Below are 21,887 nucleotides of genomic sequence, written 5' to 3' on the forward strand. Positions count from 1 at the left end.
AGTGCTGATGGAATCCTTCCTGTTTCTCAGACTACATACATAAGGAGCATAAATCAAATTGAGGAAGGATTAGGTGCAGGCTAGATGTACAGAAATTTGCCTTCATCAGGCATGTAGTTTATTGTTGTAACAAACTTCCATCTGGTGTTATGGAAATGTTTGAATAATTTTAAGGAAGAATAGACAAGTTCTTAAAGTGGATGGACAGAGTGCTACTGCAATCTAGATTAAACTTCAATTGCCACTTCTCAGCCCATCTAGGCCGAGAAGTGGCAATTGAAGTTTAATCTACAAATGCAAGGTACTTCATATGGGGAACGTTAATCCCAGATTAAAGTATCATTTGGTACCACACTCAAGGTTGTGGAGAGTGAAAAAGACCTGGGTTAATTGTGCAGTCAGATATGAAATTCTTCAAGCAGTACAGACAAGGTGCCAGGACAGCTCATAAAGTTTTTTGTCAGTGATGTGCCAATTTTACCAGCAGGTATAAGGAGTTGATTATCAGTGCAACATATTGTCATATACAAATATACATATATGGTCATATCCCACTTTATAAGGCAGCGGCTCCCAAAGTGTGTTCCACAGAACTCCAGGGTTCCGTGATAAAATTCAGGGGTTCCACGAGACAAGGTGCCCTTTATATATTTCTTGTTTCATAAAAATGGGTAGGTATTTTAAAAAAATGAAAGAATTTAAGTTATGTAAAAAGTTACTCAAGAAAAATACAAAAAAATTATGTTATTCATTATTTAAATGCATGAAATACAGTTTGTTATGGAATCTGAAATATGTACTGCAAAATAAGTAAGGTCAATTTTAATCAATTGAGAGGTAATGGAGAAAAATTTGACAAGACAGCTGAGGAAATGTGTGTAAATACATTAAAAATTATTGTAGGCGGCCCATCGTCTACTGACTGTGACATCACTGTACCAGCAGCATGGCCTGTATATTATAGTGTGGCCTCGGCCTCACACAATCCAACCAATCAGGATGTATTATCTTATCGTCAGAATATCATAAAAGACCTAAAACAAAATATCACCTCATTGCTTGTTATGATTTCATTAGAACTAGAACAAATCATTCACTGTTGCACTGTGGATTGCTGAATCAGTTTATTATTTATGATTATTGTATTTTTAACAAATTTATTCTATTTTACGTTCATTTTCTACTCATTAAGATTGCAGTTTGTTTTTATAAATCAGGTAAAACTCTATCACTAACTTTTTATAATCTTTTCTTGAAAAAAAAATTTGGATATAGGGATTCCAATTTAACAATGTATCGATGGTTAAAATATGGATCATTCAAAGAAACAGGAGATACCATTATCAATAAAACAGTAGAAACCGTGGAATCTGCAGACATAGAGATTTCAGAACTCTCCCAACCATCAACTTCCAGTTCCGTTAAACTACAAGAAAAGATTTTACCATCTAATTTTGTGAAAGGGTTCCGTAAATTTTGAAACAGCGTATAGGGGTTCCATGACAAAAAAAGTTTGGGAACCACTAGTATAAAGTAATGGTCAGGCCACATCTTGAGTACTGCATACAGGTCTGGAGGTCTCATTTTAGAAATGGCATGGATCTGTTGGAATGGGTGCAGAGAAGAGTAATGAGATTAGTGAGAGAAACAAAAGGGTACTCTTACAAAAAAAGCTTCAGTACTGCACTGCAGCGCCTGGAGATTAAGCATCTGCATGGTGATCTGATTGAGGTGTTTATGGATTTGAATGGATTGAGTAAGCACAATGTTTGTGGAATTCTTCGTCTTGCTCAGACTACACATATTAAGGGGGCATATATTAATTTGAGAGCAAATGATTGCAGGATAAATGTTTGGAAATTTTCCTTCAGCCAGTAGGTGGCCGATTGTTAAAATAAACTCTTATCTGGTGTAGAGGTGGGTAGTTTGAATAAATTCAAGGAAGAACTAGACAAATTGTTAGGGGGATGAACAGGTTATATGGGAAGTGTTGGGGTGTTTTATTTATTTTTTTTTTTTTGGTTGATGCTGTATAAGCTTGCTTTTGTTGCATCATTTGCCTCTGCTAGTACATAATACTAATAGTATTATGTACTATCAGCAATATTCTTGGATTAATGACTGCCTTAGGAACTCCATTATATGAAATAAATGGATAAAAACTATTAATCACTTCTTCCAAAACTAGTCTGTAAGCCACTTCTTCTTGAGAAGAATATTTATTCTTCTGTTAAACTTGTACATTAATTTTACTTAAAGATGATCTGCAAAGACCTCAAGCATCTTTATAAAAGTTAAATATGTAGGGCATAATTGGCTACTGTATGGAGAGTTGATGTTTCTGTGTATGTTATTGGGTCAACATCCAGCTTATGCTAAAAGCCACATGTCTTATTATGTGAATAGGACATCAGAACAAGAAATAGCAGTGGCAGAGACAGCTCTGTATTGGGTTCAAAAGGGTTAAATGTGAAAACTGATGGCCCCATGAAAAGTCCTATCACTTCTGCTTCATATAAAATTAGTTTTAATGAAGCATTTTATAAAACCTTTGGACATGAATAGTTTAAATTGCTTTTGGCATCTTTGCAACAATTTTCAAGTTTATTTGATATCAGCAAATCTCAAAAAAAGCATTTTTGTTGGGCCATGGATAAGAAGGTTAACTTTTTTATGAGCAGTTTGAAGTAGTGATCACTATAGGTGAAAAATAAGTTTGTATTGTCTTCAGAAATTTGTCCAATCACCTGAAAAGATCATTTTTCAGATTCACCATTTTTCTGAAAACATCCAGAAAATAGATTTCCAGATCTAGGAGTTCACCTATAATATGGATTAAGAAGCAGCAACACAAATACAATAGATGAAGGAAAGAAATGGAAACCTTACTACATTTTAAAGTTACCTTAATGTAGAGGATGAAAATCAGTATATTAAATCAGTTTTATTTCATTTTAAACCCTTTATAAATTTTATTTACCTCTTAAGCAGGATTGTAAGATAATTACTCATAATTATACATACTCAGTGTGCCATATGCTTCTCTGTAAAATAACAAATGTGATAATGTGCTCTCAAAAATTATAATTATTAATTGTAATGATGTGAAATTTAATGTAATCAACATACATAACTTATTGCTCAGTGCATGTAGTGTGCCAGGAATGTCACTATTCAATATTTTGATGTGATTCTGTTTGGATAACTATCAATTTATGAAATCAATAGTTCACACTATTTTGCCAGATTAGTTAAAAAGTGGTAGCTGCTAGCATTAGCAGAACAGAAGGAAAATTCCACTCTTTTGGAATATAGAGTAACATACTTGGTACACAACTGCCCCTGGACAATTTCAGAATCCATTCCATTACTTTAATTACTCCTCTATAACTGGACTCATTGCATATTGATGAACTTCTGAAGGTAGAGCATTTTAATTATGTAAATAACATAGTAAATGATGTGGAATGATAAATAAAAGAATATTTTCAGAAATTATTATATTTATTATTTAGTTGAACAGATATGGAATTATGAAAGAATCCACATGCTAGCTCGCCATTCCCCATATACTGGGACCAGAGTACAGCGGTTTCCTGTGCCTGACAAGTATGTTCCATGGGAAGTGATGTGGACAGAATATGATCCGGTTGCTTATACAAGGCCTAAAACAGATTTTCCTATTATCCTACAGTCTTATGTTGATGAAGATATTCTTCTGTAAGTATTATGTATTTTTGTAACAATTTTTTTAAGTGAGCATAGTGAATTCCAATAACAGCAGATTTTCACAGTGTGTAGTAATACACAAGTATATGAGTAAAAATTTATCTTAAAAAAAAAAAAAAAAAAACTCTAATTTTGAAATGGGGTATAAAAGCAGATATTGTTAACTCACAGTTACCCAGGGACAAAATCATGAAGAAAATTATTTAAAATTTTTTTTTAGTAATTCTTTTGCATTATTGAAGGAAGTCTATCTGGCCCTGCACAGAGTGAGAGTACTAGAAAATGTCAAGAGAGCAACACAGATATTTAGATATCTGTGGTGTCATATATTCTTACATGGTATTGCTATCCATTTGAACATCCTTAAGTCAACTGTAGCCAAACAGAAGAATTAAAAAGTGGTGCATGTGCCAAGCATGCACGGTAGATGGTTTTATGTGAAACATCCCTCATGTTTCTTTTAGGTATTTTGATATCAATTACAAAATAAAAGAGCTTTTGTATTGTAAATATTTTATTGATCATTGACAAATTTTTATAATTTCAGCTGGAAGACAAGATACAATGGATTTATGATAACTAAAGTATGAGACACATACTTGCGATTGCAGCATATCTAAATGTCTCTGGAAAACAGCATCAATTGAGCTACTCCATGTTGTAGTTGAAATGACATATGTAGCTGTTGGAGGCACCTAACAATGGAATGTAATGAAAATGAGAGATGAAAAAAGATATTGTTGACAAATATTTGTATTATTGCAGTCATATGGCAAATACTTGTATTGTGGTGTTATGCTATTCAAAAATTCTAAAAAGTTAGAACTGGAGATATCATGCTGGTCGTGAAAAAATGCATCATGTGCTCTAATCGCACTACTAGTGATGAGTGCTTGGCACAAACTAGTAGTGAGAGCATGGGAAGTGCCTCTGGCGGAAGCCATAGATAATGTCACCTCCATGATGCATTTTCGTGACTGATTAGATATACTTGGTAGGTGCCCCCAAGGATGCTTCACATCAAAAAGCAGACAAGAAAGAAGGAAAGAAAAATAAATAATTCAGTAGACTAAGAGTTACAGGGAGGGGTTAATGGCTCATGGTATGTCATTTTTAAGTATATCATGGAGAAACTACTTTATTAGCTGTCTTCTGGATTAACAAGTAGATACTATATTGTATACAAATTAATTTAATGCATTTACATTTTTTCAAGAATTAAACACAGATTTTCATTATCATTACCATTTGAAGTTTTGTGTAATGTATATGATATGACGTGATATTATTTGCCTTCCAAGCAAATATGTGATGGAAGCTGCTGGGAAAATGAATGTAATAGAAAATGATGTGAGAAAATAAGCTTATATAGTCAGAAAAAAAAAAACACCACACACTTCTCCCATCCATACCCTCCAAGAATTAGTCTAGTTCTTCCTTGAATTTATTCAAACCATTCACTTCCACAAAAATAGATAGAAGCCTGTTTTGACAATCAGTCACCTGCTGGCTGAAGGCAAACTTCCGCATATATATCCTGCAACCATCCTTATTCAACTTAAATTTATGTCCCCTAATGTGTGTAGTCTTAGTAAGATGAAGAATGCCATTCACATTCAGCTTATTTAATCCATTCAAGGCATTAACCACCTCAATCAGATAACCCTGCAGGTGCCTAATCTGCAGAACTGAAGCTCTTTCTAGGTAAGAGCACCCTTTTGTTCCCTTCACCGATCTGGTTGCCCTTCTCTGCACCCGTTCCAGCAGATCTACATCCTTCCTAAAGGGATGCCTCAGACCTGTATACAATACTCGAGATGTATCCTAACCATGATATTGTACAAATGGCTAATCACCCCCTTATCCCTGCTAGAAAAATTTCTGTATATCATTCACAAAACTCCATAAGCTGTTCTGGCAGCATGTCTGCACTACTCAGAGAATTTCATATCTGACTGCACAATTGCCACAGAGCTTTTTCATTTTCCACTACCCGAGGGTAGTAACACACAGTTGGTAAATTAATTCTGAGATCACTGCTACCGATAACCCTGCATTTGTCAATTTTAAACTTCAACTACCATTGCTTAACCCATTGACCCCATTTTCTTAGACCCTGTTGGAGTAGCTCACCCTGATTGCTGTCATTAACCACCCTACCAAACTTATCTACATTATCTGTATTATCTGCAAACTTTGACATTAAGCCTGATATATGTTCATCAGTATCATTAATAAATATTGAAAATAACAATGGCCCCAGAACTGAACCATGGGAGACCACACTATAACATTGGACCATGAAGAGCAGTGCCCATTGATGGCCACTCAAGGTCTTCTTCCATTAACCATATCTTTATCTATAGCAGTAACTTATCCTTAATGCCATTTTGCTCCAGTTTATACAGCAGTCTTTTATGTACAATAGTATCAAAAGCCTTTCTGAAATCCAAGTATATGATATCAAAATTATTTTTTGCATCCAGTTCCTTGGTCACTGCATCATAGTAACCTATTGGATTGGTTAGATAAGACTGCCCCTTAATAAATCCATGCTGTGACTGCAGTATAATAGCATTTCTGTCCAGGTGGTCCTGCATTATTTCTTTAACCAGTGACTCCATTATTTTCCCTGAAACAGATGTTAAGCTAACAGGTCTGTAATTATTCACGTCAACTTCAGATTATCTCTTTATTATTTTTGCATACATCCATACATCTTCAGTTCATAGGGACCTCCCCTGAATCCTAAGATGCTCTCATAATTATAGCTAAAGGGTTGCTAAAGGGTACTTCCTTTGCTGCATCTTTTAATATGATTAAATAGAACCCATCCACCTCCAAGGTGCCTTTGTTATGTTCAGCTTCAGCAATTCCTCTTCCACTTTCCTTTCAGTTACTACAAAGTCATTTAATTCCCACTGGAGTTTGATAAACTTCTGGCATCCCCTCCCCTCCCCTCCCCCTAAAGAATTTCTCACGTGTGAATGTAAATACAAAATACCTATTTGGTTTGTCAGTAGCCTGAGCAGGATCATCAACAGTTAAACCATTGACATCAAGTGGCTCAATGTGTTTCAATCCCTTCTTTCTACTGTTAATATAAGCACAGAAGCTCTTTGCTACTTTTCTTTGCATTCCTTGCCACAGACTTTTCATAATCTGCCTTAGCTTCCCTACTGTTGTGACTTGATTACAGACTAATTTATATTTACCATAAGCTCCTGAATCACCTGATAATTTATATGCATCCCATGCCCTTTTCTTCTCTGCCACTTGTCTAAATAGTTCATCTGACATCCATTTAGGTCTAATCTCTTAGTAATGAGCCAACAACAGTCACTAGTTGCTGTTTGATTAGCAGTAACTGCTCTCTATAATCTGTTTATTTTCTGTTATCAACTTAATTTCTTTCTTTTTGGTGGCAGTCTGGTCTAGCGGTGAGTGCTTAAGTTATTCTGTTCTTACTGTTACTGCTTTAGGGTCTCCATGATATGATTTTATTGCTTTGGTGGGCTGTCATTTTAGTTAATGTCTGTCTGTCTGTCTCTGTTGCAGTAATTTGCATTGCATTTGAAATGCAGTACTGTTCGTGGCTGTTGAATCCATTGGCCCTCTGACGAGATTGGATGCAACACTTGCCTATTTTTGTTCCTTGCTTTGTTTGTCCTATATCTAATTTTCTTTTGTGGTTCATTTATTGTGTCATTTTAGTGATATTTCAAACCTTTTTGGCTTTGCTGTGGTCAAGTGGCGCTGATCTAAATTTTTTATTTATTGGTTTATAACTTTGGCTGTATTTTCTCTATACTTCATATTTTTCGAAATTTGTAGATACATATTCCTTCCACTTCTACTTCTGTCTTCGTTATTTATTTGCTTTATTTGCTCATTTTCCATTTGTTTTATATATATATATATTATATCTATATATATAACACATTTATCATACAAAAACTTAAATACAATTTAATTTAAATATAATTTTCAAAATTAATTCAAATCACAAAACAGAACCTTTAAAAGCTTACTTAGTTTTAAAAAATATGTGGAGAATTCCACACCATGGTATGGAAGAGTGTTCTATGCTTGTGTCAGATGTAGGAAGATCCCACACTAGCAAGCAACTACTATCGTCATCAAGAAGAGTGATCCCATAGTATGTACCAAATACACAAATGATGAGAATAGCCACTAGTGTCACCAAGAGAATCGATCCAACAGTATGAAAAAATGTTCCATGCCATCAGGAAAGTAGATCCCATGGTGCAGAAGAACATCTCATGCCATCAACAGTAGCTGACTCCCACACGAGCAATGAGAGTAGCCATCATTGTCAGCAAGAGGAGTGTTTCCATGGCAGAACAAATAAAATAGGCCATATGTAACCATAGAACCAATAGCTAAAAGTACAATTTAATTGCCAATGAAGTTCGACAAGATTAATAGATTTTACTGATTAATTTTCGTGTCACAATGGCGGCTATTTACGAACGGTAAACACGTGGATTTGATACCCTTTCCGATTCTAAGTAATACCTACAAAATCTCTATCTAAGTTACTTTAAACTTAGGTACCGTAAATAGGAATATAAAGCTACTCTAGAAAATAAGTTAATATGTCAATTTAAACTAATAAAGCAGAAAATAAATCAGAAAAAACTTCTCTGTTCCAAGAGCGGCAGAAAGGCACATCCGCACAGGAAACTCTCGTCCTCAGACTCCCATAAATAAAATAGTACGTCATTGTCTTTCAGCAGGCCTTGTAACCTGTAACTTGTAACCTTGTAATTAATTTTTAAATCTTGCTTGCACTCTTTCAGACCGTTTATGTAATATTTTTGACTATATAATAATTAATGTAATTAATTTTGTTGTATTGCTTGTATTTCTGTTTAATTTTTTATAAACTCATAGTATATTTTTACAAACTCATAATATTTAATCCTTTAAGTTTCAATAAAATGGATAAAATAATTCTGTTTGTCCATAATATATTAAAGCTGCAGCTTTGATAATACATTTTTGTACAAAAAGAAATATAGTTAACATATTACAACAATGTAGAACCAATGTACTAAGCATTACAAAAGTTCCATGTGCAAATGGTGGGGGAGGACACTGGATGCAAAGCACCCAGGTTCAGACGCAAAACAGAACCTGAAGATTTAAGAAAAATGGTTTTAAACCAAGTTATAACAAAAAAAGGGATACCAAGGTACCATTACATGGTCATGATTTACAGTCCTCCCTAACTCTTATGAGCTAAGTGATTTTATTATATTTTCTGAATGAAATAATTTTAATTATTGTTATTGAAGAAGGACCTATTTTGGAATGTGAAAAGAAAGCAATTATGATATTGGTAGCCTATTGTAACTTCTGAAAGCCTATTGTAACTTGTGAGCTAATTGGCTATAGTATAGAACAGGGTTGGCCAACGAGTCGATTGCGGATTTAATTTCGGTCAGTCACGATCGTAGATCACGGCACATTTTGAAGGAAAAAAGTAGATCGCATCACAAATTAAGTTGGTCACTCCTGGTATAGAAGAATCACAAGGGTGCTACTAACTCCATCTGACATTGTAAAATTGGTTTCTTGTTTACCCGTTAACAAAATGCAGTCAATTCCAGTTATTTGGAACACATCGGGACTAGTGCATTTTGGCCCGATTAAGCGGCTGCCCTAATTATGCAAAGTTTCACGTAAATAGTTAAAAATACAGTGGACCCCGCTTTACAATTGGTTCACTGTACAATCAAATCACGTTACGATGAACTCACTATAGTAAAGTACCATTCACTATATGATGTGTAGTAAGCGCTGGTCATTGTGATCACGTTTGTGAAATTTAAAACAGTAAAAAGATAAGCAATCAATAACAAAGAATGTGGTACATACAAATTGCAAGTTGTTGTTGTTATTTGGTTTTTAGGAGCATTAGCAACTAAGGCCATATTGCTCCGGGAAATGCGGTGGTCATTCCTTGACCTTTCCGCATCCTCCGTATTTGGTGGTGACGGGTTCGAACCCTGGTCTAATCAAGAAGCGTGTATTACGCACTGCTGCTCCTTCCCACCGGGCTAAATTGCAAGTAACGCGATACACGCAAGTGAGAACGGAGTAACAAGTAACGAAGCTTTAAAAATAGGAATGAAGAGATTTTAAAAATTAATTTTTTTATGATTGAAGATTTCATGGAAGTGTAAACACATTTCACCATAATAACCCATAGAATTCCAGCTGTCGGTATTATCGCAAATTCAATAAGATCGAGTTTACTATCCATTTATGATAGATTGCACTAACAGAAAAGCCCAATAAACAGGTGACTGCTAATTGTTTTTACTATTTTATGGTTGCGACCTCCAGATCTCAGACAATTGTAGGGTAATTTCCAGTGCTGCAGTCTTCTTGCCCCTATTAAACGACATGTTGTCCCAATCAAGCAAAATAAACCCTTATTTTCTCGATTGGGTTCTGTTATTTAAGATTTTTCCCAAATAAGCGACTGCCCCGATTAACTGGTGGCCCAAATAACCAGAATCAACTGTATTTTCAACATGTTAGCATTAGCATTAGTAGAGGCATGTGATGCAAGAAAGCAAGCATCAGCCAAAAAAAACCCATTCCTGTTTCACCATCCATTCACTCCGAAAGTTTGTCTAATTCAGCCTTGAATTTATTTAAGCTGTCAACTTCCACAATAACAGATGTAAATTTGTTCCAGCAATTAACCAACCACCCACTGGCTATGGGGGATGTCTTTGTGTGTGCACAATGCAAGCAGTGTAACGAAATCAGGCGACAACTCAGTGTTGTTATGGGCCTATATGAGAGCTTGAAGGACAGGGTGGATGCCCTCGAAGGATCTAAAGTGAGGGGCCCATCAAGCTCTCAGCTGCCCACATCAATGCCAGAGCTTGCACTTGGTTATCACGCAACACAGCGGCAACCCCCAAAGCAGAATGCGCTGGTCCCACAGTAACTAGTAGTTGTTGGTGACTCTATTGTCAGGGAAACGGGGAACATGCTTTGTAAAAAGGATAGGTGAAACAGGACCAGGGTATGTCTGCCAGGGACAAAGGTTGATGATGTAGAGCGGATATCATCTTTTAAGGGCACAAAACGTGATATAGTTGTACACGTTGGCACTAATGATATTAAGAGTAGGAGACCTGCAAAATAACTTAAAAAGTACAGGTCACGGTTGAAAAAAAGCTGTGAATTAGGGTTGAATTTGAAAGTGTCTGCAATTCTGCCCAGACACGATAGGAGGGAGTATATGATGAGAGCCTTGTCGATCAATTCGGCCCTGGAAAGATTGTGCAAGGCTCAAGGAGTAGAATTTTTCTCAGCCTGGTCAGTGCTTGTTAACAGAAGGGACTGCTTCTACAGGGATAGGATACACTTAAATAGAAAGGGTGCAAGAATATTTGCTGATGCTATCGAGGCAGTGTTAGGTGGGTCGGAAAACTGCTAGCCTGGAGAGATACAAGGACTAATAGATTAACAGTAGCCACTGGCAGAGGTGAAAGTGATTCTTGCACTGCTTCTACTGGAATGAGCAACAGCCTGAAAAATAAGATGCAGGATATTTCAGAGACTGCTGGGAGTCATTGAGGTACAAGTAAACACATGAGTTGTGTTAGGGTAACTAAGAAAAAGAACACGTGCATGTATACTTGCGTGTACACCAATGCTAGGAGTTTGGTAAATAAATTTGATGAATTTGAGGTATTGCTCAAAGCATCAAAGGCGGATATTGTTGGGATATCAGAGATGTGGTGTCACACAGATATAAGGAATGCAGAACTGGAATTTGGGGACAACGTTTACAGACAGGATAGACAAGATAGGAAGGGAGGAGGGGTTATGCTATTAGTTAAGAAACACATAAAATCCAAGGAAGTGAAGCCAGTCGACATCGCTGGAAAGTGCAGTGTCGAGTCAGTTTGGTGTGAAGTAAGCATTGGTAAATCAAAATTGAGAGTAGGAGTTTGCTATAAGCCTAATGACTCTGATGAGTATAATAAGAAACTGTACAGGGAAATAGAGTGGGCCAGTAAATTAGAGCCGACCGGGCTAGCCGAGTGGGTAAAGTACCTGCCCGGCAACCCAAAGGTCGCGGGTTCGATTCCCGCCTCGGGCTTGGATCAAAGTACTGCAAAAACCTTGGGAGGTGCAATATGGCCACAGAAGCCGATGCGCCAACAACCACCAAAATCAAAAATCACCAGTAAATTAGAGTGTCTTATAATGGGGGATTTTAATTTCCCAAAGATTGACTGGAATTTGTGGGTTGGTCACTCACACACACACACACACACACACACACACACACACACACACACACACACACACACACACACACACACACACACTAGCAAGGCTTTTGTGGATTTATTGGATGATTGTTTTCTATAGCAGCATGTTCAGGAGGCAACTAGAGGGAGTAATACTCTTGATCTGATTATCAGTAGTGATTCTTCATGCATTAAGAATCTGCAGATAGAGGAACCACTAGGTGGCAGTGATCACAGTGTGCCGAAGTGGGATTTACTCTAAGACGTAACTACCATTAGGGGTAAAGGGAAGGGTTATTGCTTTCGTAAAGGCGACTACGATGGTCTGAGACAGTATTTAAATTCTATACAGTGGGACCAACTGATGATGTTACCAACAGCATTCAAAATGGGAAGCATTCAAAGAACTTATCTTGGAAGCTACTAGGCTTTACATACCAACTAAGAAATATTGTTCAAGGTTTAGGCCTAAATGGATGTCAGATGAACCAATAAGACATATGGCAGAGAATAAAAATGCATGGGATACATATAAATAAACATGTGACACAGAAGCCTATGATAGATATAAGTTGATCTGTAACCAAGTTACAAAGGAGGTTAGGCAGGCGAAGGCAGATTACGAGAAATCTTTGGCAAGGGATGCAAAGAAAAACAACAAAGAGTTCTTTGCTTATGTAAACTCTAGAAGGAAAGGGATGAATCAGATTGGTCCACTTGATATTGATAGTTCAACTGTTGATGATCCTGCTTAGGTAGCTAACAAACTAAATGAATATTTTGCAACAACATTCACACATGAGGAGTTATTCAGCAAGGGGAATGCCAGAGGTGTATTCAACTCTGGCAGTAAGCTTGATAATCTTGTAATAACTGAGAGTAAAGTGTAGGAGAAATTGTTGAAGATAAACACAAGAAAGGCAACTGGGGTGGATGGGGTCTATCCAGTTATATTAAAGGAGGCAGCAAAGAAAGTAAGAAAACCCTTAGCCATAATTATGAGAGCTTCCTTGGACTCAGGGGAGGTACCCATAGACTAGAGATGTGCAAATGTGACCCCAATTGACAAAGGAGGATCAAAGGCTGACACAAGTAATTATAGACCTGTGAGTTTAACTTCTGTTCCAAGAAAATTAATGGAGGCTCTGGTTAAAGAAGTACTGCAGGATCATCTGGACAAGACTTCAGTTATAGCTTGGACACAGCATGGTTTTGTTAAGGGGAAGTCTTGCCTGACCAATTTGATTGGATACTATGATGCAGTCACAAAAGAACTGGATGCAGGGAATAACTTTGATATTATATACTTGGATCTTAGAAAGGCTTTTGATACTGTTGCACATGGAAGACTGCTGCACAAATTGAAGCAGTGTGACATTGGAGGCAAATTGCTACTATGGATAAAGGGGTGGTTGAGGGGGGAGAAGACAGAGAGTGGTAATCAATAGACACTGATCATCGCGGACTAATGTTATTAGTGGAGTCCCTCAGGGTTCAGTGTTGGGTCCATTATTGTTTTCTGTATTTATAAATAATATTGATGATGGTATATCAAGCTTAATTCCAAGTTTGCGGACAATACAAAGGTTGGCAGGGTTGTTAAGGACACTACTGACGCTATGCTGCTGCAACAGGATCTGGAAAGGTTGAGCAGATGGGCTGGGAGGTGGCAAAAGAAGTTTAACATTGACAAATGTAAAGTACTATATATGGGAAACAGCAACCCCAGAGCAACATATCAACTGTGTGGTACTACACTGACAGTGGTAGAGAATGAAAAGGACCTGGGGGTAATAGTGCAGGCAGATATGAAGTTCTCTGAGCAGTGCAGACGGGCTGCAAGAGTAGCTCATGGTGTCTTATCAATGATATACAATAATGTTTCTCGTAGGGATAAGGAGGTGATTATTCCCTTGTATAAGGCAATGGTCAGGCCACACCTAGAGTACTGCATACAGGTCTGGAGGCCTCATTTCAAGAAGGATGTAGAGCTGCTGGAACGAGTACAGAGAAGGGCAACAAGATTAGTGAATGGAACAAAGGATTGCTCTTATGAAGAAAGGCTTAAGTTTTGCGAATTAGTGTCTGGAGACTAGTCACTGGTGAGGTGATCTGATAGAGGTGTATAAAGCCTTGAATGGTTTGAGCATGCTCAAACCATTCAAGGCTCTTTGTTGTGGAAGTTGATAGCCTAAATAAATTTTTAAGGCTCAGCTGGACAGGTATTTCGAAAGAACAGAGGGGTGAAGTGGAGTTTTTTTTTTTTTTTTTTGGCTGATGCTTCATAAGCTTGCTTTCTTGCATCATATGCTGCCTCTACTAATGCTAATGTTAATTAACCAACCACCCACTGGCTAAAGGCAAATTTCCAAACATTTATTCTACAACTGTCTTTCCCCAATTTGAATTATGCCCCCTCAGGTGCAGAATCTGAGCAAGAGGGAGAATCCCATAAGCATTGAGCTTGCTCAAACCATTATACACCTCAATCAGATCATCTTGCATGTGCTTAGTCTCCAGAAGCTGCAATTTGCAGAATTTATGCCTATATAGGTAACAACACCCCTTTGTTCCACTCACTAATCTTGTTGCCCTTCTCTGCACTTGTTCTAGTAGCTCAACATCTTTCCTAAAATGAGGCCTCCAGACTGATATGCACTACTCAAGGTGTGGCCTGACCATTGCCTTATACAAGAGGATAATCAGCTTATTTCTTCTAGCAAAATTCCTATATATCATTGACAAGACCCCATGAGCTACTCTTGCCGCCTGTCTGCACTGCTCAGAAAACTTCATATCTGACTGCACAGTTACCTCCAGGTCTTTTTCATTCCACTACCATAGTACCACACAGTTGGTATGTTACTCTGTGGTTACTGCTACCCATATGCAGCTTTACTTATTCCAGTAATTAACAATTCACTGGCTAAAATAAAACTTCCTACAATCCAGTCTAAATCTTTCCTCATAATTTGAAATTATGGCCTCTAGCCCTGGAATCATAACAGTGAAAAATTTTCCCTCATTCATTTTACTATCCCCTCTCAGAGCCTTATAAGTTGCTGTGAGATCCTGCCAAGCTCTGTAACCCATAAATCTGAAATCTTTCTTCATATACAGGTACCCTTTTGCAGATCTCAACAAGTGGGTTGGACCCTTTGAAGAAGTTTTTTTTCTTTTTTAAGTGTGGTCTCCATACTTGAACATGATATTTCAAGTGTAGTCTTACAATTGCCATAAATAAATGCAAAAGTCACCAATTTATTTCTGCAAAAATTTAGATACTGTGACTCATTTTTTCTTAAAGAAAGAGTCGAATTTTTGGTTATTTGATTTGCTTTTCTTTCTCTTTGTTAACTTATTTGTAACAGGAATTGCATTTTTAACCTCCCTTGCCACTGTACTTCTATATTCCACATTACAATTGTTTTTCATACGTTATTTTCATAGCTTGTCTATTTATCCTATGAAAGCACTTTGCATGTTAAAACTTTCCCTAGTGCAGATTTGTCACTCACATCACTTGTATTAATTTCATTAATAATAGTAAGAAGTGTATAAAAATGTCTGAAATATTTTTAGTATTTTTAAAAAATTATTCATCAAAATTTTAAATAATGGAAAGTAAAATTAAGGGTGCAATGAAATTTATATGAAATTTTGAGAAATTTTCAATAAATATATGAAGCACAATTGATTTAACAGCTATATGACTTAATCTTAGCTATCATGGATCGCTGTGTGCACTGTTGTGCACATATGGAAGACAAGTGTGGCATTGAATTAATGAAACAACGAACAATGGGGACAATGACTGCCAGTCTCTCCATTTAACATTTGAATTTTTCAAATCACATACTCTTTCATCTCCATCATTTTCACAATATTTTTCAGAAATTTTTCTGTTATATATGGTTGAAAAGCATCAATTGGTTCTTGAGTAATTTTCCTGATGGTAAAATTATTTTGTTCATTGAGTCTTGTATTATATTACAGGCTGAAGTTTGGCCTTTCACCTGAGGATTGAAAGTCCAAATCATATAATTTATTTAAATAATACAGATATTTTTATGAGAATAACATGAATATAAGATTTTCTCCTTTTTTCTTTTTTATATTAATTCAGATGTGTGTGCAATTTTTCAGAATTCAAGCAAAACAAGAAACTGCCCTTAAACTTCCAGTATTTCAGTGGAACTGTGTTTCGACAAATCCTGCAGGTATCAGCATTGATCGACAGTCATGGATTATTCAAGATGATGGCACAACTTTAGTTTTTAAACTGGATAGTGAGAGTGCTCCTCGGTAAGTACATAGGAGAATCAGAAGATGCTTTGATTTGCTTCTTCTAGATGAAAGTATTCTAAAAATTTCTTCTTGAAATTCCAGTTCATAAGAAACAGGTATGGAATTGGGGTGGGGATATGCTAGCCTGTATTGTATTGAAAAGGCTTTTGAACAATTACTAGAAAATAGCTAAAGCTAGCAGAGTTTAATCTGCATAGAAAAATTTGAATACAATCAAAGCTCTATATAATGACCTCCCCCAGGGGAACGAGAAAGTGGTCATTGTATCTGAAGGGCATTATATCTATTGTTCATAAAATAATATTAGATTAATGAGAAATTGGCCCGGACCAACCACATAGGACGTTATAATGTGTGGGACTTTAAAAGAGGGTCACTATAAAGAGCTTTGACTGCATTATATCTCACAGCAAAATATGTAGTTTAAACTCTAAAGAGAAAAAAAAAAAAAAAGTCAGTAAAAAAGCTTTTTATAAGAACTCATTTACTTAATAAAGAAATTAAGTAAGTAAATGTAAACTGATACCTTGGGAGCATTATCACTCATTTTATCAGTGGAAAGAGCAGTGGAAAGATAATGAAAATATTAATTTCCATTTTTCCAAAGACACTGTAAAAAGAACAAAATGCTGAAACATTTAACAACAAAACACACCTCTCCCACCCCAGCTTTCAGAAACAACGAGTAGACCTCTACAGAAAGGCTCCACATCATCATCATCAGCCATTTTCAATCCACTGCAGGATGAAGGCCTCTCCAGCAACTTTCCAGTTTCCACATAACTACCCTTAACTGCAGATCTTAGTAACCGCATACAAAAAATAGCCAGCAGTATCTCCATTATTTCTCCTTCTCTGAGAACATGAAAAGCATTCTTCAGAATCAACAAACCTCACCTATCCATCTCACCAGGGGCTAGTATGCCATCTTACCTGCATATATAATTATTGGTACATAATTACCACCCTTCATAGCTAGTAGAGGGATTACAATCATTATACATTCTATATTCCATGTGGAAGAAGGCCTGAGTTTGAATCCTGTCTAGATTGGAAATTTTTATGGACCTTTTTCATACTGTATCTGAATTCATTGGTCTCAGGTGAGAGTTTCGTGAGTTTTTTTGTCCCCTCTGGAAACTTTTATTTTTCATCCTTCATTTTGAAGATTTTCTTTAGATTTTCAGCTGACTTAATTTTTGCTGATAATAAATTTATTTAATATTTTGTAAATTTAATTTTTGATAAAAGTTACTTCCTATGATATTTTATAAACTTAATTTTTATAATATCATAAACTTAATTTTTATAAAAGGTACTTTCTGTGATATTTTGTAACATACCACACTGAATACCCTATCCATGGATATTTTGACCTGAACGGAAGTGGCCATATGTGATTTTCATATGAGTCACCACTTAATCACTTGCATTGCCTGTGGCATATATTCAAAGTTAGCAAAAAGTGCTATAGGCCTAATGACTCTGATGAGTATAATAAAGAACTGTACAGGGAAATAGAGTGGGCCAGTAAATCAGAGAGTCTTATAATGGGAGATTTTAATTTCCCAGATATTGACTGGAATTTGGGGGCTGGTTACTCACACACTAGCAGGGCTTTTGTGGATTTATTGGATGATTGTTTTCTACATCAGCATGTTCGGGAGGCAACTAGAGGGAGTAATACTCTTGATTTGATTATCAGCAGTGATTCTTCATGCATTAAGAATCTGCAGATAAATGAACCACTAGGTGGCAGTGATCACAGTGTGCTGAAGTGGGATTTACTGAAAGAGGTAACTACCATTAGGGGTAAAGGGAAGGGTTATTGCTTCCGTAAAGGCGACTACGATGGACTGAGACAGTATTTAAATTCTATACAGTGGGACCAACTGATGATGTTACCAACAGCAAATTCAAAATGGGAAGCATTCAAAGAACTTATCTTGGAAGCTACTAGGCTTTACATACCAACTAAGAAATATTGTTCAAGGTTTAGGCCAAAATGGATGTCAGATGAACTAATGAGGCATATGGCAGAGAAGAAAAATGCATGGGATACTTACAAATTAGCACATGACACAGAAGCCTATGATAGATACAAGTTGATATGCAACCAAGTTACAAAGGAGGTTAGGCAGGCGAAGGCAGATTACAAGAAATCCTTGGCAAGGGATGCAAAGAAAAACAGCAAAGAGTTCTTTACTTATGTAAACTCTAGAAGGAAAGGGAAGAATCAGATTGGTCCACTTGATATTGATGGGTCAACTGTTGATGATCCTGCTCAGGTAGCTAACAAACTAAATGAATATTTTGCATCGACATTCACACATGAGGAGTTATTCAGCAAGGGGAATGCCAGAGGTGTATTCAACTCTAGCAGTAAGCTACAGAATCTTGAAATAACTGGGAGTAAAGTGGTGGAGAAACTGTTGAAGATAAACACAAGAAAGGCACCCGGGGTGGATCGGATCTATCCAGTTATATTAAAGGAGGCAGCAAAGGAAGTAAGCAAACCCTTAGCCATAATTATGAGAGCTTCCTTGGACTCAGGGGAGGTACCCATAGACTGGAAATGTGCAAATGTGACCCCAATTCACAAAGGAGGATCAAAGGCTGACACAAGTAATTATAGACCTGTGAGCTTAACTTCTGTTCCAGGAAAATTAATGGAGGCACTGGTTAAAGAAGCACTGCAGAATCATTTAGACAAGACTTCAGTTATAGCTCAGACACAGCATGGTTTTGTTGAGGGGAAGTCTTGTCTGACCAACTTGATTGGATACTATGATGCAATCACAAAAGAACTGGATGCAGGGAATAACTTTGATATTATATACTTGGATCTTAGAAAGGCGGCGCCTCCGTAGCCAGGTGGGAAGGAGCAGCAGTGCATACCACACGCTTCTTGATTAGACCGGGGTTCGAGCCCGTCACCACCAAATATGGAGAATGCGGAAAGGTCAGGTAATGACCACCGCATATTCCGGAGCAATATGGCCTTAGTTGCTAATGCTCCTAAAAACCAAACAACAACAACTTAGAAAGGCTTTTGATACTGTTGCACATGGAAGACTGCTACACAAATTGGAGCAGTGTGACATTGGAGGCAAATTGCTGCTATGGATAAAGGGGTGGTTGAGGGGGAGAAGACAGAGAGTGGTAATCAATGGACACTGCTCATCGTGGACTAATGTTATTAGTGGAGTCCCTCAGGGCTCAGTGTTGGGTCCATTATTGTTTTCTGTATTTATAAATGATATTGATGATGGTATATCAAGCTTAATGTCCAAGTTTGCAGATGATACAAAGGTTGGCAGGGTTGTCAAGGACACTACTGACACTATGCTGCTGCAACAGGATCTGGAAAGGTTGAGCAGATGGGCTGAGAGGTGGCAAATGTTTGTTGTTTGTTATTTAGTTTTTAGGAGCATTAGCAACTTAAGGCCATATTGCTCCGGGATATGCGGTGGTCATTCCCTGACCTTTCCGCATCCTCCGTATTTGGTGGTGACGGGCTCGAACCCCGGTCTAATCAAGAAGCATGTGCTACGCACTGCTGCTCCTTCCCACCTGGCTACGGAGGCGCCGTGAGGTGGCAAATGAAGTTTAACATTGACAAATGTAAAGTACAAAACATGGGAAACAGCAACCCCAGAGCAACGTATCAACTCTGTGGTACTACACTGACAGTGGTAGAGAATGAAAGGGACTTGGGGGTGGTTGTGCAGGCAGATATGAAGTTCTCTGAGCAGTGCAGACGGGCTGCAAGAGTAGCTTATGGAGTATTGTCAATGATATACAGGAATTTTTCCAGCAGGGATAAGGAGGTGATTATTCCATTGTATAAGGCAATGGTCAGGCCACACCTAGAGTACTGTATACAGGTCTGGAGGCCTCATTTCAAGAAGTTCAGAGCTGCTGGAACGAGTACAGAGAGGGGCAACAAGATTAGTGAATGGAACAAAGGGGTGCTCTTACGAAGAAAGGCTTAAGTTTTGCAAATTACAGTGTCTGGAGACTAGGCACCAGCGAGGTGATCTGATAGAGGTGTATAAAGCCTTGAATGGTTTAAGCATGCTCAATGCTGATGGGATTCTTCCTCTAGCTCAGAAAAATCACCTGAGAGGGCATAAATTCAAATTGAGGAAAGACAGATGTAGGATAGACGTGCGGAAATTTGCCTTTAGCCAGCGGGTGGTTGGTTGGTGGAACAGACTTCCATCCCTTGTGGTGGAGGTTGATAGCCTAAATAAGTTTAAGGCTCAGCTGGACAGGTATTTTGAACGAACAGAGGGGTGAAGTGGAAGTGGGTTTTTTTTTTTTTTTTTTTTTTTTTTGGCTGATGCTGCATAAGCTTGCTTTCTTGCATCAAATGCCTCTACTAATGCTAATGCTAAAGTCCATATGAACTGGGAATGGAATAAGCATACTGAAATAAAATATAAATAAAATAACTTTAATAAAATTTATTGTTTTATAAAATTTTATAATTTTTAATTTTATTTTATGTTATATAAAACATGAAATTTCCAAGCATATTGCTCTTAATCATCTGTTTTGGGTGTTGTTATATTTCGTAAGTAACAGTGGAACTTTTCCTGTTCCACTGTTACTGAGCATTATTGGCATAAGCAGCATTTTAATTTAAATTGAAATTCCAGTATTGAAATACTGGAACACACGAGTTTTGTCATTGTTTCTGGTTGGAGATGCCCCATATAGCAGTGATTTGTTCCAACATTAATTGCAACCATAGAACCCACATACATCCTATTATGGAGGCAGTTATTTTACATCATGATGATGAACAATGGTGGGCTTATAAGGGGGAAAATGTACATAGTACATTCCCCCTACTTCTGATGGCTGATGTGTGCTCGCTCCCCCCCCCCCCCCGCCCCCATTCACAATCTGAATTGTTCTGTTATAGCATATATCACATGTTCTGTGTTCTGCAATATAATGATGATATGCCATACTACTGTATCCTGAGCTCATTAGTCTCAGATGAGAGTTTCAGGGGTTTTTTTGTCCCCCCACCCCAGAAACTTGGATTTTTTATTCTGCAAAAATAGCAAACTAACTATAGAACACACTCAGTATACAAACAATATAATGATGGAGAAAATCTAAACAACTTGTCTTAAAAGTTAATAAAATAGCACATTTCTCCTGAAAATTCTTGGTGTATATTTTTTATTGCTTTTTTTAGTATTTATCTGTGTATTTTTTTATTTCTTTGTTTTAGTTTCTGTTTTTATAAAGTTTCCATTATATTCCACTTTATTTATTGTTCATTGTATTTTTATAGTTTTATTACTTACATTTTCATTTGATTTAGTTGGTAATCATGACATTTAGTTCCTGATGTAAGGAGTGCACTGATCTAAAATTAAAACTTGGTGAATTACTAGAAGAATTTGAGTCACTAAAGAAACAGCTGTATGCCCTAAAGACAAATGAAACTTGGAGCTTTTCAGGGACTCAACATTCTAGTAACCTGCCAAGTGATGTAATCCCAGTTTGGGGCCAGAACAG

At 37.0% G+C, this 21,887-nt stretch overlaps 1 protein-coding gene across 1 annotated transcript in view; it reads left to right on the forward strand.

Moving 5' to 3' along the window:
* Positions 1-21,887, forward strand: part of LOC150087940 (transient receptor potential cation channel subfamily M member-like 2) — a 409,197-nt gene that overhangs the window by 342,965 nt on the left and 44,345 nt on the right. Inside the window, exons 26-27 of the mRNA XM_090369284.1 lie at positions 3,516-3,720; positions 16,185-16,343. Coding sequence (XP_090225410.1) covers positions 3,516-3,720; positions 16,185-16,343 — 364 coding nt within the window. The remainder of the gene's footprint in view (positions 1-3,515; positions 3,721-16,184; positions 16,344-21,887) is intronic.

Source organism: Mastigoproctus giganteus, chromosome 3 (assembly GCF_048544385.1).
Source record: "Mastigoproctus giganteus isolate SK-2022 chromosome 3, ASM4854438v1, whole genome shotgun sequence".
Lineage (NCBI taxonomy): Eukaryota > Metazoa > Arthropoda > Arachnida > Uropygi > Thelyphonidae > Mastigoproctus > Mastigoproctus giganteus.